The sequence below is a fragment of the Rousettus aegyptiacus genome, unplaced genomic scaffold (assembly GCF_014176215.1).
Source record: "Rousettus aegyptiacus isolate mRouAeg1 unplaced genomic scaffold, mRouAeg1.p scaffold_m13_p_15, whole genome shotgun sequence".
Taxonomy (NCBI): Eukaryota; Metazoa; Chordata; class Mammalia; order Chiroptera; family Pteropodidae; genus Rousettus; species Rousettus aegyptiacus.
In genome coordinates, this window is record NW_023416290.1 from 9,675,662 (window position 1) to 9,689,189 (window position 13,528).

The 13,528-nt window shown below is 38.8% G+C and overlaps 1 protein-coding gene across 1 annotated transcript in view; it reads right to left on the minus strand.

Annotated features, from left to right (window-relative positions):
• Positions 1-1,186: 1,186 nt before the first annotated feature.
• The window catches only part of PREX2 (phosphatidylinositol-3,4,5-trisphosphate dependent Rac exchange factor 2), a 221,736-nt gene continuing 209,394 nt past the window's right edge, over positions 1,187-13,528 (minus strand). Inside the window, exons 38-40 of the mRNA XM_016152975.2 lie at positions 11,891-11,993; positions 9,893-9,960; positions 1,187-3,954 (exon numbers count right to left, since the gene is read on the minus strand). Of these exons, the coding sequence (XP_016008461.2) occupies positions 3,909-3,954; positions 9,893-9,960; positions 11,891-11,993 (217 nt within the window). The 3' untranslated portion in view covers positions 1,187-3,908. The remainder of the gene's footprint in view (positions 3,955-9,892; positions 9,961-11,890; positions 11,994-13,528) is intronic.

The following is a 13,528-nucleotide window of genomic DNA, read 5'->3' on the forward strand; positions in this document are numbered from 1 at the left end:
AATGAAATAACTATTACAGGCTCGGAGGGAGTAATTAAACTGTAATTTATTATAATAATTCACTTAAAAATTAAACGTAATTTCTAAAATTTCAGAAACTATTTACTCATGTACTAAAGGTTAGTTTCAATAATAGTAAATATCACAAATGAAGAACATGTAAAAAAGACCTTAAGAAATAAAATGTAAAGTAAAATGACTTAAGGTTATTTATTTTAAATTTCAATATTATGTTATTTTCAAAAATACAAGTGACTAAAAATAGGCCCTGTAATCTGAATTAAATCATGCTATATAGGAAAAGACCTACATGAACTAATAGAAGAAGATTTTAGTATTTTAACTACAAATATATTATTTTCAAATACATGGAGGAAATAACTCTCAACTGAATGCTTCTAAGCCAATAAATATTATTTCTCCTATATCATGTATGTGCTCAAAGGGTTGAAAATAATTTGTTTCCTTAAATTAGTTAGTATGCTCCCAGGGAGTTTTTTACCCATTCATTTTCTTAGGTATAGTGCCAAGCTCGATTTCATTTCATTCTCAATTTAACTAACACAAAATTTAAATTGATAGTCAGAACCAATATTATTACCATATCTCACACAACTGACCCTCGAACAACAGGAGGACTAGGGACGCAGACATTCCACTCACTCCCCAGTCGAAAATCTGCACATAACTTTTAACTCCCCCAAAACTTAACTCCTAATAGCCTACTGATGACTGGAAGCCTTAGCAAGAGCAGAGACAGTCAATTAACATATTTGGTATGTTATATGTATTATGTACTGTATTTCTACAATAAAGTAAGCTAGAGAAAGGAAAATGTTATTAAGAAAATCATCAGAAAGATAAAAATATATTTAGAGTACTGTACTTACCAAAAAAACAAAAAACAAAACACACACACGCTCACATAAGTAGACCCGCACAGTTCAAATCTGCATTTTTCAAGGGTTAAATGCATATTATAGCATCAAAAGAAATGAATTTTAAGTTGAACACTGTTGCTGCAAGAAGTATGTCCAGTGAATTATAGTAACCGGAAAAATATGATTTAAAGAGATGGAAAATAGTATGAGATTTCTAAGACTGGGACATTGGTTCATAAAATAAAGCGCAAATTCAAAAGTCAGTATTATATATCCAATATAAGGAAAACTAGTACAGAAATCCATCTTTCTTTCTTTCTTTCTTTCTTTCTTTCTTTCTTTCTTTCTTTCTTTCTTTCTTTCTTCTTTCTTTTCTCTCTCTTTCTCCTTTGTTAAATAGTAATGGAAATAGATACAAAATTCTAGTCTCCTAAAATTGCTTATACCTCTAATATTATATTAAATTTTGTAATATTTAACATTAGAAAACTTTGTAAGACGTAATGAAATATTCAAGGTGTATTGACTGTGAGTCACTAGTTAACAAGTACTTTTAATCAGGTGCCATGTTAAGAACAAAAATTTCTATGCTCCACCCTCCTTCTCTTTTAGGTGGAGAGAGGCAGATGTTCACATTCAGAACTTGGGAGAATTGTTAGCAGCCTTTAGCAATGTTCGAAGGCCCACAGGTTGCAGAGGAATATGTGAGCATTTAAGTAAAACTAATCTAAAAACTTAAAGCCAGTTAAATGTCCAATGTCACATGGAGGTATATCATTGTTTTGAAAAATTATCTCCATTCATTAGACTTTTTTTTTTTTTTTTACTGTTATTACTGTTCTGAAATCATAGTGGAATTTTATATGATATACTATTCCAGACTTTCAAAATATATCTAAAACAGTTATCTTCAATTACGAGGAATATATTTTTTCAGACTGCAAAAGCACTGGGTTACCTCAAAATGTGTACTTAGACTGGTAAAATATCCAGGAAATCCTAAGATTTTCATATAGTAAAAGCACTTTACATATTTCCATTCACTTTTTTCCTCAATATAAGATGTACAATTTAATGGCAAGGCACTCCACATAACTCCAAGTTTATGAACAAAAAAGTTGGTAATATTATAATTCTTATGGTAATAAGGAGAATCAGCATAATACATTAAAAAGGTAGACTTCCTGTATAGAGAATAGATTCTTAAAATATGCTTATTTCTAAATACCACAATGGCAGATAATTTCCCCCATGAATCACAGCAAAGTGTGACTGAAATGTTTAAGTGACCCCCTTCATGCCTCTAAGAGATTGCCACTTCCAGGATGGTGATTAGAAAATAAGAATGACAATATAAAAAGTACTGGCTAATTAATCAGTTTTGCTCATTCATTAGCTTTATGTGGAACATTAACTAATTTTCAGTACAGAAAAATCACAATTTACTACTATCATGGACCTTTAGGATCACTCGCTGATATCAAGAATGGCCAGTCCCTGAAAGCTAAGAATATGCTTAATACAGATACTTATTTTAAGGTTATATCATCATTAAATTCAAAGTGTTCAACTTTTCCTTTGAAAACATCGATGTTGGTTTCTTTATTTCTCATTACAGAAATGGACCTATCTCAAAAGTCTTACAAGTTTCTGTGCCAAATAACAATAATTATTACCTTGACCAGTATATAATAAATACCTCATACATCTGTAAACACAGTATTTTTGTTATTAACAGACAACTGCTAGTGATGAAGGTCTTTAATGATAGTTTGAAAACCATCGACAAATTTATAAATTAAAATATAAAGTATATACTTTAGTTATGAGAAGCGTGTCACATACTGTTGGTCTAAGTCCTTATAATTATCATAATTGCAATACAGATATTTTAATTGTTTTGAAAATTATGGATTTAAAATCAAATTACTATATTCGCTATGCTAAAAAAATGTTATTTTATCTAAGTAGAAATGATAAACAGTACATATACTTTAATATGAAAATAGAATACACCTTGTGCTTCCATAAATTATCAAGGTCTTTAATAGTCCTTTTCAAAGTTCAACAAATAAAACTTTATTTTCATGTCTTATACATATATATACCTTGATAGAAAAATACTCAGCATGGTGTATTCTCTTAAGAGTCTGGCAGCTCATATGAAAGTCTTAATAAAATTAAGCAGTTTAGGTATCTAAGTTAAAGGCTGAGTTTTTAAACAGGCTTGTTTTCCCCACATTCAGCCTGGTCTTCCTTCCCGCACCTCCCCAATCCCTGCCTCACCCCACCCCTGGCCACCACAGGCACAGGATGCATGGCCCAAGCATGCATGGCCCAAGGAAGCCACGCCCATTTCAGGGACCCACAACAGCAGTGGCTGCTGGAACCGTCCAGGAGCAGAAGGGACACCTGAAAGCAGCCGAAGAAGGTCTTGCTGGAGGCCTCCATCGCTCTCTGCTGAGAAACATGTCCTTAGAAAGAGTGAGCACACTCTTCACCTTATATGCAAACATTCTTTCTGTGACGCAGGGGGACTGAGAGCCTACAACACCCAGTCTACGCTGTCTATGACGTTTCTGTATGATTTAGAAAATGGGGCCGTATTTCTTCAGTGACGGACTTCTTCAAATGGAAAGATCCATTATGACATGTTCCCATTTGAAGAAGTTGAAAACAAACAAAATAATTTTAATAAATGAGAGAGGAAGAACGATGGTTCATTTTCTTTTTTCTCTGCTATTGTTTCTGTAACTTCCAGGGCTGAATTTTACCCTAAAAATGAAGAGTTCATGTCAACCCATAGAGAGAGATCAGTTTGTGAAACTGAGTTGTCTGAATGCACGTCTATCCGTTTCCAGCAGAAATATCTAAGCACAAGCTGAACATGAGTTATTTACACCACGGTGAAAGATTCAGAGAAAAAAATTCATTTCTTCATCTTGAGTGGAGAGTGTTTAGCCGGCCTGACCTTTGTCCCGTCCAGTGTTCAGAAGCTTCTGCTCGCCTGGGTTCCTTGGGGTTCTCTTATTCTTCTCCGGCTGGGGGAGGTGGCTCACACAGCTTGTATAGCCTAGAAGAGGCATGAGAAAGTGTGACAGTGGCCTGGCGTAGTGACATTACTTGAGATGTTCTCATTGGTATAACAAATACATTGACGATAATTTCTTGGTTCGGGAATTGTGATCATATTCCCTATTTCACTAAAAATCACATATGAATTAGCAAACTCCAAATTTTCGGTTCTGTCATTTAGAAAACACCACCTCTTTGCACAGCTAGGTGACTACTGAGTAAGCGATGCTGCTGTTTTCGATACCAGCTGCTTCCGTTCTGATGCATTCGATCTCACTATTCACCTTGCTGGTAGCAAAATTGATTCTCCAAATGCCACAAGATAATATTGCGATAATTACCATCATGTCTATTGTGCTTGTCTGGTAGCAAGATAAGCATCGGTCTCATGGGAGTCTACTGATTTTCTGACCAGTTTTACGAATTTGCTTCATTATGTACCACACTAGAGGGGCAAGCAGCTGCTTATAGACAGGCTGGTGTGGCACACTCCTGAGTCTTGAATATCTAAGGCACGGTTAGCTCATGTTTCTTAAGGAACATATGCCCAGCTTTGCTCATCCCCTTCACCTGTCTACGGAATCAGGTGAAGATCCAAGTGTGTGTAGGAATCCATTTGAACTGGTAGAGATGCTGGGAGCTGGGAAGATACACCCTCTCTGGATCCCTGGTATGTTTGTTTGAGACCATACAGCATCGAGGCAAAGTTCAGGGGACCAAACTAAGATCACACAGGTCCTATCGCTCCTCGTTCTTCTGAATGGTTGAATTCTAACCCCAGGAACAAAGTAAAGGGGAACGTGGCCTCAGTAGTGACCACACAGTGCATACCCATTATTTAGGGCACAGCCTAAGGGCATCGGCTGGCCTGGAGTGGCCAGATGTTGGACTCCACCTGCAGTCCTCAGCTGTGCCCTTGGCCTTCAGAGCTTAGTCTAATGCTATAAAACTATCAGGTGCAGATTTCAATTGTGCTCATTTTTAAAAGCATTCCAAACCCAGGGGTGGCTGCGGTGATCCACAACCTTTTACAGATTAAACTGAACACAGTTTAAATGAGTTATTGACGTACTTAGCAAATTAAAAATTTCCTTTTCCTTCAACCTTTAATCCCATGCTAATTCTAAATCAAAGAGGCAAGAGTGGGAAAGACTGAATATTGAGTTAGCATCCTGGTTAACAAAATGAACTTCCCTAGTCCGGAAACACATAGAAGAAGTTATTGCCTTGGAAATTTGCAAAACGTGTTTCAAGTCTGGAAGGTAGTTAATGCTTTCCACGCCATCTCCAGGGAAGAAAATGAATACAGAAGTAAGGACATCTCACATCAGAAAAGCTAATTTCATCCTTCTGGGAGAAAAGAATACATTAAAATCAGCCGACACACTTCAAAGCTACTTTTCCAGCTAAAGGATATGGTGTTGCTTCAAATTGCATTTCTGGGGCTGAAATAATAGAATGATGGGAAAACTCTCCTCCTCTTTAATTTCCACCCTCTCGGTTCCCAGACAGTGCTGCCCAGTCAGGGAAAAGGCACAGTGGCCTTTACCCCAGCTCAACGGAGACCGTAGGCTGGGGGGGAGGTGCCGGACCCCGTGAGATCTGAGCAGAGCATCGCATTGCGTTATCTTGCACGGCACGTTCCCACGGAATGTAACTAATGCTGCTGGGTACATGAGTCTTTGAAATGCCTGCCTTGCAAACCGGCGAAAAAGGCTACTACTCCCTGTGATCACCTCATGAAATAATAGCTCTGGGTACTGCCGAGCTGGGCAGATTCAGCTTCTGTGAGCCTTCTTGGGAAAAAGCCAGGGTTATTTGAGCTCAAACACATTAGTAATGGATATGGAGGGGTTTGGGGAATTTAGAACAAGCAGATGAAGTTTGGAAGTAAAACACAGGTAAGAGTTGGACTTCTACCCTGCATTGAGGCGTTTGGCTTTTGGCAGCTGAGCTGTTAGGTAATGGGAGGCCTTTGTTTGCCCAGCATTTGGGGGCCTTGGCTTTTCTCATTCCATTCACGCATGCGGTAGGCCCTGCACAAAGGGAGGTCTGTTCCTGGCTCCGCTTCCTTCTTTGCCTACTTGGGCTCAGGCAGCCATCTTGGAGCCAGCATTTCCAGCCCCAAACTCAAATCTGCAGAGAGAGGAGCTTTCGGACTGCCGTCTACACTCACACCCTTCAATGGCAAAATAAAAGTTGTATCAAAGGAGACCACAAAGCAAATGCCTCCTTCAAGGCTAAAGTACCAAAAATACTCTGTGGCAGGGCAATTTTCCCCAACGTACAGATGAGAAAACTGTCTCAGAGGATAAATAACCCGACTAAATCAGATCACATAGCAGGAGAGGGGACTCAAAACCATCTTTTTACTTTTAAACACTCCAGTGTGCTGCCTCTCAACCACACAGACAAAATCAAGCTTTCATTACATGACGGTTTCTAGATTTTGTAATATAATAGAAATAAGACCACTGTATGATTAATTCTGAAATGTAGTGTTTGATTCTTGGTGAAGATATGTTTATTCTGAAGAGCCAATGTATGAAAGTTAGAAGGAGGAATAACCTCATTTTCCCTGTCCACAAGGCATCTCCACGTGGGTGTCTCGTCCATCCTTAGTCTCAGAGGACCAAGCTGAGTTCACCTCTTCCCGAAGTAGCAGCCACTCCTCATCCACAGGAGACACGTTCCAAGCCCACCAGTGGATGCCCCAAACCGTGGATAGTACCAAACTGTATATGTACTGTTTTTTCCCTATATATACAGACCTTTTCACTCAAAAGAAGCATAATATGGCTTCTGTTTGGCATATCTGAATTGCCAGCATCATGACTCTTGAACTTAGGGGCCGTTATTAAGTAACATTAGGGTGACTGTGATATGATGACGGTCCATCTGATAACCGAGAAGGCTACGAAGCGACCAGCAGGCTGGGAGCGTCTACAGTGTGGAGACGCGGGGTGGAGGGAGGAGTCACATCCCGGGACGGGGCAAAATGACACGAGCTTTCATCACACTACTCAGAATGGCACACAATTCCAAAGTTATGCATAGTTTATTTCTTACATTTTCCATTTAATATTTTTGGGCTGTAGTTGACCGCAGGCAACTGAAACTGAGAAAGCGACACTGTGACTACCCAGGGACTACGCACACGCTCTTTTTCCTGCATCTACCATCTCAGTGACTAGAACCATTCGCCCTCTGGCATCCAAGCCAAAGATTTGGTGGTCATCGTAGAATCTTCCTTTTCCCTGACCTCCTTCATTCAAAGTCCAAAGGCTATTATCTCTTCTAAATGCCTCTCTCATCCATCCTCTTTTCTTCATACTCAATGCTGTAATAATCTTTCAAGCTCCTGCCTTCAGTCTTACCTGACCTCAGATGGATTCTCCTAATATTATCAGAGATAAATTTGAAAATTTAAATGTTCTAGATAGGTAGATGGTTTACTAATGCCTCCCTATTGTCTTCAAATTAAAATAAAAAAGTTTTCATATCTCCTACAAGTGTCCTCCCGATCCAGCCCCTGTCTATGTCCCCAGCCTCACTTTGCATCATTCATAAATCACATTTGACCAGTAGTTACAGAGATCCAGGTGCAGTTCTCAAAATGTGATGTGTTCTCCATGCACTGGTGACATCGCATCAGCTCTATAGGACATCTAAGACCACACGGACTGGACCAGGGACATTCTGCACCCTCCCCTCTCCAGCCCCAGGCTGAGCTATGTGTCGCTTCTCCGTGTTCTCATGGTGACCTGGGCCTATCGCCGTCACAGCTCTTATACACTGTATACTATTTTCGTTTTATTCAGTGGTCACTCTACTGAGCACGTCAGTGACCGGAGGGAGAGACTGCATCTTTATCTCTCGTTTTTAACAAAGTGCCTGACACCTACAAACACACAGCAGAAAGTCAATATGCTGAGTGAATTTTAAACTATGAAAGACAGTGGATGGTTTTTTAAAAACTAAGAAGAGATTGGTTGGGGCTTTGAATGAAATATTGTCTCGGGCAGAGATAACGATCTTTATTTCCACGAAGTTATCTCTAGAACTATTACTCTGACTTGCCTATGGACGGTCTTAAGAGCCACATGTGTCCTCCAGTTTGACGTCTCGGGCAGGAGTCCCGGCTCCGAGCTCGGGGGGATCCCAGCCCCTGCAGTGGTCAGCGCTCCGACATTCTACCTGTTTGTATAGTTCTGTTTCACTCACCTCATCTTTTCAAACGGAAGCTCCTTGAGGGCCAGAACTATTTCTACCTCATGTTTACATGCTCCATGGGCACAGCAGAGTGCTCTGTAGTTCTTACATTCGCAATAAATATTTGTAGAGTCAATGAAAGAATAAATAAAATAAAACTTTAAAATTACTCTAGGTTTCTCTCTCAGGGCTATTATTCCTTTGCAAAAAAAACAAAAAATAGCAACTTTACAGCTGGCACATTTTATTGCATTTCATTTCAAGTTTTAAAACATAACCCAATAAAGAAAAGAGTGAGTTTCTCCATTTCTTTTCTTGTAGTCAGCTTGCGTATTGGGTTATTGATCAAGATGCTGCAGTCTTATCCCGGGCCACTGTTTACTATTTTTTTATAAGCTCTAACTAAGAGGACCTTGCTGTGCCATTATCGCGTTTTCTTAACGAAATTTTAACATTTCATTTGGTCTATTATCCAAATATATCATGGTCACTCAAGGTGCTAGAGAGTAAACATCCTGTGAAATGATTCTTTAGCAATAAAAAAGTCTTAGCTTTTAATCTAATCGACTGTGAAAGATAACATCAACAAGACCTGGGGATTAAACAGCGTTAGGAGTCAGCACTAAAAGTAAATGCAATTACAACACGAGTGCTCCATTCATTTCCGGGAGGAAAATATGTTTCGTCTTTTAAAAGTATTTTCACTGACCACACAGTTTTTCAGAATGAAATATGACTTCGTAAATTCTGCAGCTGTCATTGTCTCTCTGGTAACTGCTTTGCAAATAGAAAGAAAGAGTGTCTCTCATCTGTGACACCTCTTGGAGGAGCCTGCTTTTTGTTAAAATGCAAATGTATAAAAACAATCCAATGTAAAGGAAATCATTTAACTTTGCCCTACTTCAGAAGCGATGGCCGCCTACCCCGATGTCACCAGGGGAATCAAACGAACAACATTTCTTTGATGTCTGCTCCCATGTTCGCTTATTTTACAGGTGGATTAGAGTCCTTTTTTATGGTGCTATGTAAATCGTGACTATTTGGTATGATGACAGACAAAAAGCTCACTCGTTCGTTTATTCATTCACATATTCTTGAAATCAGATGTTCATACAGAGGCACTATGATGAACAATAAATAAACCCAAAAAAACGTGTTTCTTGGCTTCCAAAGAATTCATATTCAGGTTGGGCAAAGAGATACATAACAATATATTGCAACATAATCAGGGCCAGAGTACATCTCCATACGAGATGTGAAGGGAGCATCAAGAGGAAGGAAACTCAACCAAGACTTCGAGGAGAAAATGACATTTAAGTTGGGTTTTGCGGTTACATAGTTTTTCATATAGATGCAGATGGGAAAGGCAATCATGCCAGAGGGAACAGCACCGCACAATCGTAAAAGCAGAAGGGAAAACGGCCGTTTGGCAGTGTTGGAATATAAATTTTCATAGTAACTGTATGGGCTTTTGTTTCTGAATTCATGATGGAACTTGCAAAACGAAATAATGTCAAGACTTGTTCTCGCTACCTCTAAGTTTGCTTCAGCTAAGATTCCATTTCATTCAGAGATCACTTACGCCTCATCACATTTAGCCATAGAATGTTTACAAGGCCGATTTCCATGGTTACGATCAGTTCTACACTGGACATATCCCAGAGCAGTTGCATCGGCTATGAGTGACACTTCCAGGGGAAGGGCAGACCTGAGGAGTCACTTACCTGGGAGCAGACTGTGGGGTCCGGTCTCTGACTCCCAAATTCTTTGCTGTGTTCTGAACTCTTGCTCCCTAAAAGAAGTAAGGAAAATCACTCTTGGCTCTGCATTGCTTTATTACATACCATTCATATTTGAGTGTAGAATATTTATTCCGCCATGTAATTAACATCAAAAGAGAGCAGATGAGGAGGAAGAGAGAAATCACCCTCTGAGCTTTTTCGAAATTAGTTCTTTTACGAAACAAAATACATTGATATACTGTTTCGAAGGATTTATACGTATTCCAACAGCCAACTAAATCATTCAAAATAAGTTTACTGTTTCATTTATGTCTTCACTCCCAGAAGCAGGCAATCCCTCAGATAAAAGGAAATGAGCAAGCTATAAATATCTGCCTTGTCCCTACTTCCACGGAATAGAACTCACAGTTCTGTCACACTCGTGTGTCTGTTTTTTTCTTAGCTAAATAATTAGCCATTTTAAGCTTCATAGTACTTACCAAGAAAACGATTTTTTAAAAGAGTTCTAAAGCAATTTCTGGACAAGGCATGTGTACATGTATCTCTGAAATGTAAGAATTCTGCCTCAAAGTTTATAGCACAAAGGCAATGTATTTTATCAATGAAAATTTTTTTACAATCTGTCAAGTTCATGGATGAAGCTGTACCTATTGTTCAGTTCCTATAGGGAACTAGTTATTACGTAGAACCAAGAGCTGGGGTGTAGGGCTGAGAACAGATGGAGGAGAGGGGTTTCAAAGACACTGAGACTTTCCGGCTTCTTTCCTGATCAACCTACAGGAAGGAAAGAAAGAAGAAAAGGAAGAAAGGAAAAAAAAAAAAAAAGAACATATTCTCTCGAAAAGAGTGGAGTGTTTTAAAGACAGATGGGAAGAAATTTAGGAAATGCAATTAAGAAGTTAAAAAAAAAATAACAAAAACCCTCCCTGTTTTGAAGTAATTTTAGACTTAGTGAAAAGTTGTCAAGGCACCAGAGTTCACAAATCTCACCCAGCACGGGAACGTTAACGTCCCTCTAACGTTAACCCTTCACTTGATCATAGTATGATGACCAAAACCAGGAAATCGATGCTGGCACACGCCAGTAAGGAAGCTGCATGTCTCATTCGAGTACATTAGAGTATGTCAATCGACCACCTCAGATTTATTACTCCTTCTTCCTCCTATTGTTTTTGAAATAAATACATTTAAAATAGGTGGTTGATTGACATACTCTAATGTAATCTTGGGAGTAAACCTACTAGTTTTTTGTTTGAGAGTTATACACTAAATTAAGCATATTTTCCTAATAATCCATAAGTCGGAGATTAGTACATTTTGTTACTACATTTTTAAAGAATTTTAAAGACCAAACTACCTCACTTAAAATACTATCGGATTGTCGTATCGAGAGTCCGTTCTCTTGATAAGCATATTCTTACCTACATGTACTTCAGAGACCTAAGGACAAGCCACCAGCGCTATTCCCCCTCGGAGGGAAAATCGGAGGTCTGTGCTTCATCTTCAGAGCCATGCACACAGTTCTGCGTGTGGCGCGGAAGCCCCTTAGGGATCTCCAGAAGAACGCAAGGTCCTCGGTTCTTTCCTCTGCTCCCCCCACCCTACCCTCTTCCCAGTTTATTCCACAAGCCTTACTCAATCACCTGCAATTCCCAGTAGGTGACATGTGTCTTTTCATTGTGTCCTTTCCATAAGCCCCAAAGCCATTCCCGCTCATTCTGTCTGGCTAACTTTCTTTCCTCCTCCTCGCTACCTCTTAGACAAACCTTTTTTTTCCAAGTTGTCTAAGTTTCTTGTTGAATCGTCACATGGACATCTGTACTGTCTTCTTCCTTGGACTGCTTCTTGGTCATGACTTACCCTCTGAGCCCAGAAAGGTGCCCGTCACCTCCAGGCACCTGTTCGGCCTGATAAATGAACAGAGGAACCTTCACATGGAGGTCCTGTGAAACAACTCCCTAGCACGTCCGCGACACTTACCTGCTTCCGCATCACATCCGTAGCCTGCATGATGTAGCGAGGGGGCAGACCGTGGCTTCTGGCCAGAATGGTGGCCTGCTCCACCGTCACACTCAGGGTGCACCTGCGTGCAAGAGCAAGGGCAAGTCAGACCCCGCTGGTTCCTGTTACGCCCTGTGACAGCTAGGTAATGCATATGAAGGGTAAAGAATAAGGCACCCTAACCCTGCTACTTGGAGAGCTACCCGTTTTCCCTTGGGTATCTCCCAGGTATACGTGATATGTTTTTTCTCTTGTTAATTTGTCTTTTATTACAGAAGTCTCGAGCAAGAACTCAGAGGGGTAGTGGGAATATTATTTTTCCTCCCCTATGCTAATTTTGAAATAAAAAAAGCACCAGCCAAATCAAAGCGACTAGACTATGAACCACTGATTTTTTTTTTATGTAGAATAGCTGTTTAAAAATAGATTATAAAGCTACGCTGTTGGAGTCTGAAATTAAGTATTTAAATTTAAAACATCTAGAATGAACTATGTTTATGACAAAGTTTATACACAGGAAATTAAGCAGAATTATAATAAATTTTATTATCAGATATTCTTTACTGATATTTTACGTAATTAAAAAACATTACGTAAAATATCAGTAATATTTTTCATTTATGTCTTCGTATTGATAATTCATGGATTTAGACTTACCTGATACCTTACAAAAATGACAGTGAAATCAACATTCACTAAGATCAGAATTGATTTTTAAAAGAAAATGTGTTTCTTGGACCCGATCTACAAGACTGTAAAAGTTTCAAAAGAAACTTTTAATTATTTATACAGGACTGCAGTGCCTGGAACAGCCCCGAGAAAATTCAAAATTCAGTCCATGAACTCAGTGAGCCTTTCTCCTCTTTTTCCTTCCCTTTAAGGCACTTCTTTTATTTACTTCCACATTTTTCTCTGTAACAGTTCTTAGAGCCTGTGTTTAACAATTTGTTACTATTTTCAGGTGCAGGTCTCTGAATTGTTTTTTTCAGTGCTACCTTTTCTATTCACTTAATAAAAATGTTCGTTTCTTTTAGATGTTCTCCCTAGAATTCACATGAGTGGGTTTTGTTTTACTTAATTTTTCAATATATTGATATTTTGATTGTCTTTTCTCCATGTCTGCATTTAGCTCCCTGTGGTTTGGTACATTTACACACGTATTTTTCTAGATCTGTTTAGTTTTTCCCTATGAATGAAAGTAAATTCTATGATGCAATGGCTTATATGTGAGGAATATCTAACCCATTTCTCCCTGGTTATGAGGCTGTATTACAGAATTCTACTATATATCTATATGCTACTATAGATTTTGATACTGATGAATTTTTTTTAAAAAAAAAAAAAGAGGAGAAAGGTATTTAAAATATTACTGCTGTGATGTTGCAAAGAACTTTATGAAGTGTGACCGTGTTGTTATACATAACTGCATTCTAAGGAGAAGCATGCTACGTCCCATTAGCTGTTAAATGACTTGAAAAGCAGTTTCCTCATTAACGTTACAGAGAATTCTCTAGAAAGCATTAATAACACACATTCGGATGGGCTAGTCTTATAATCAGCATCCAGTGGTACACAGTGTTTACAAACATTTAGCGTATGAGTCCGATAACAGCATGT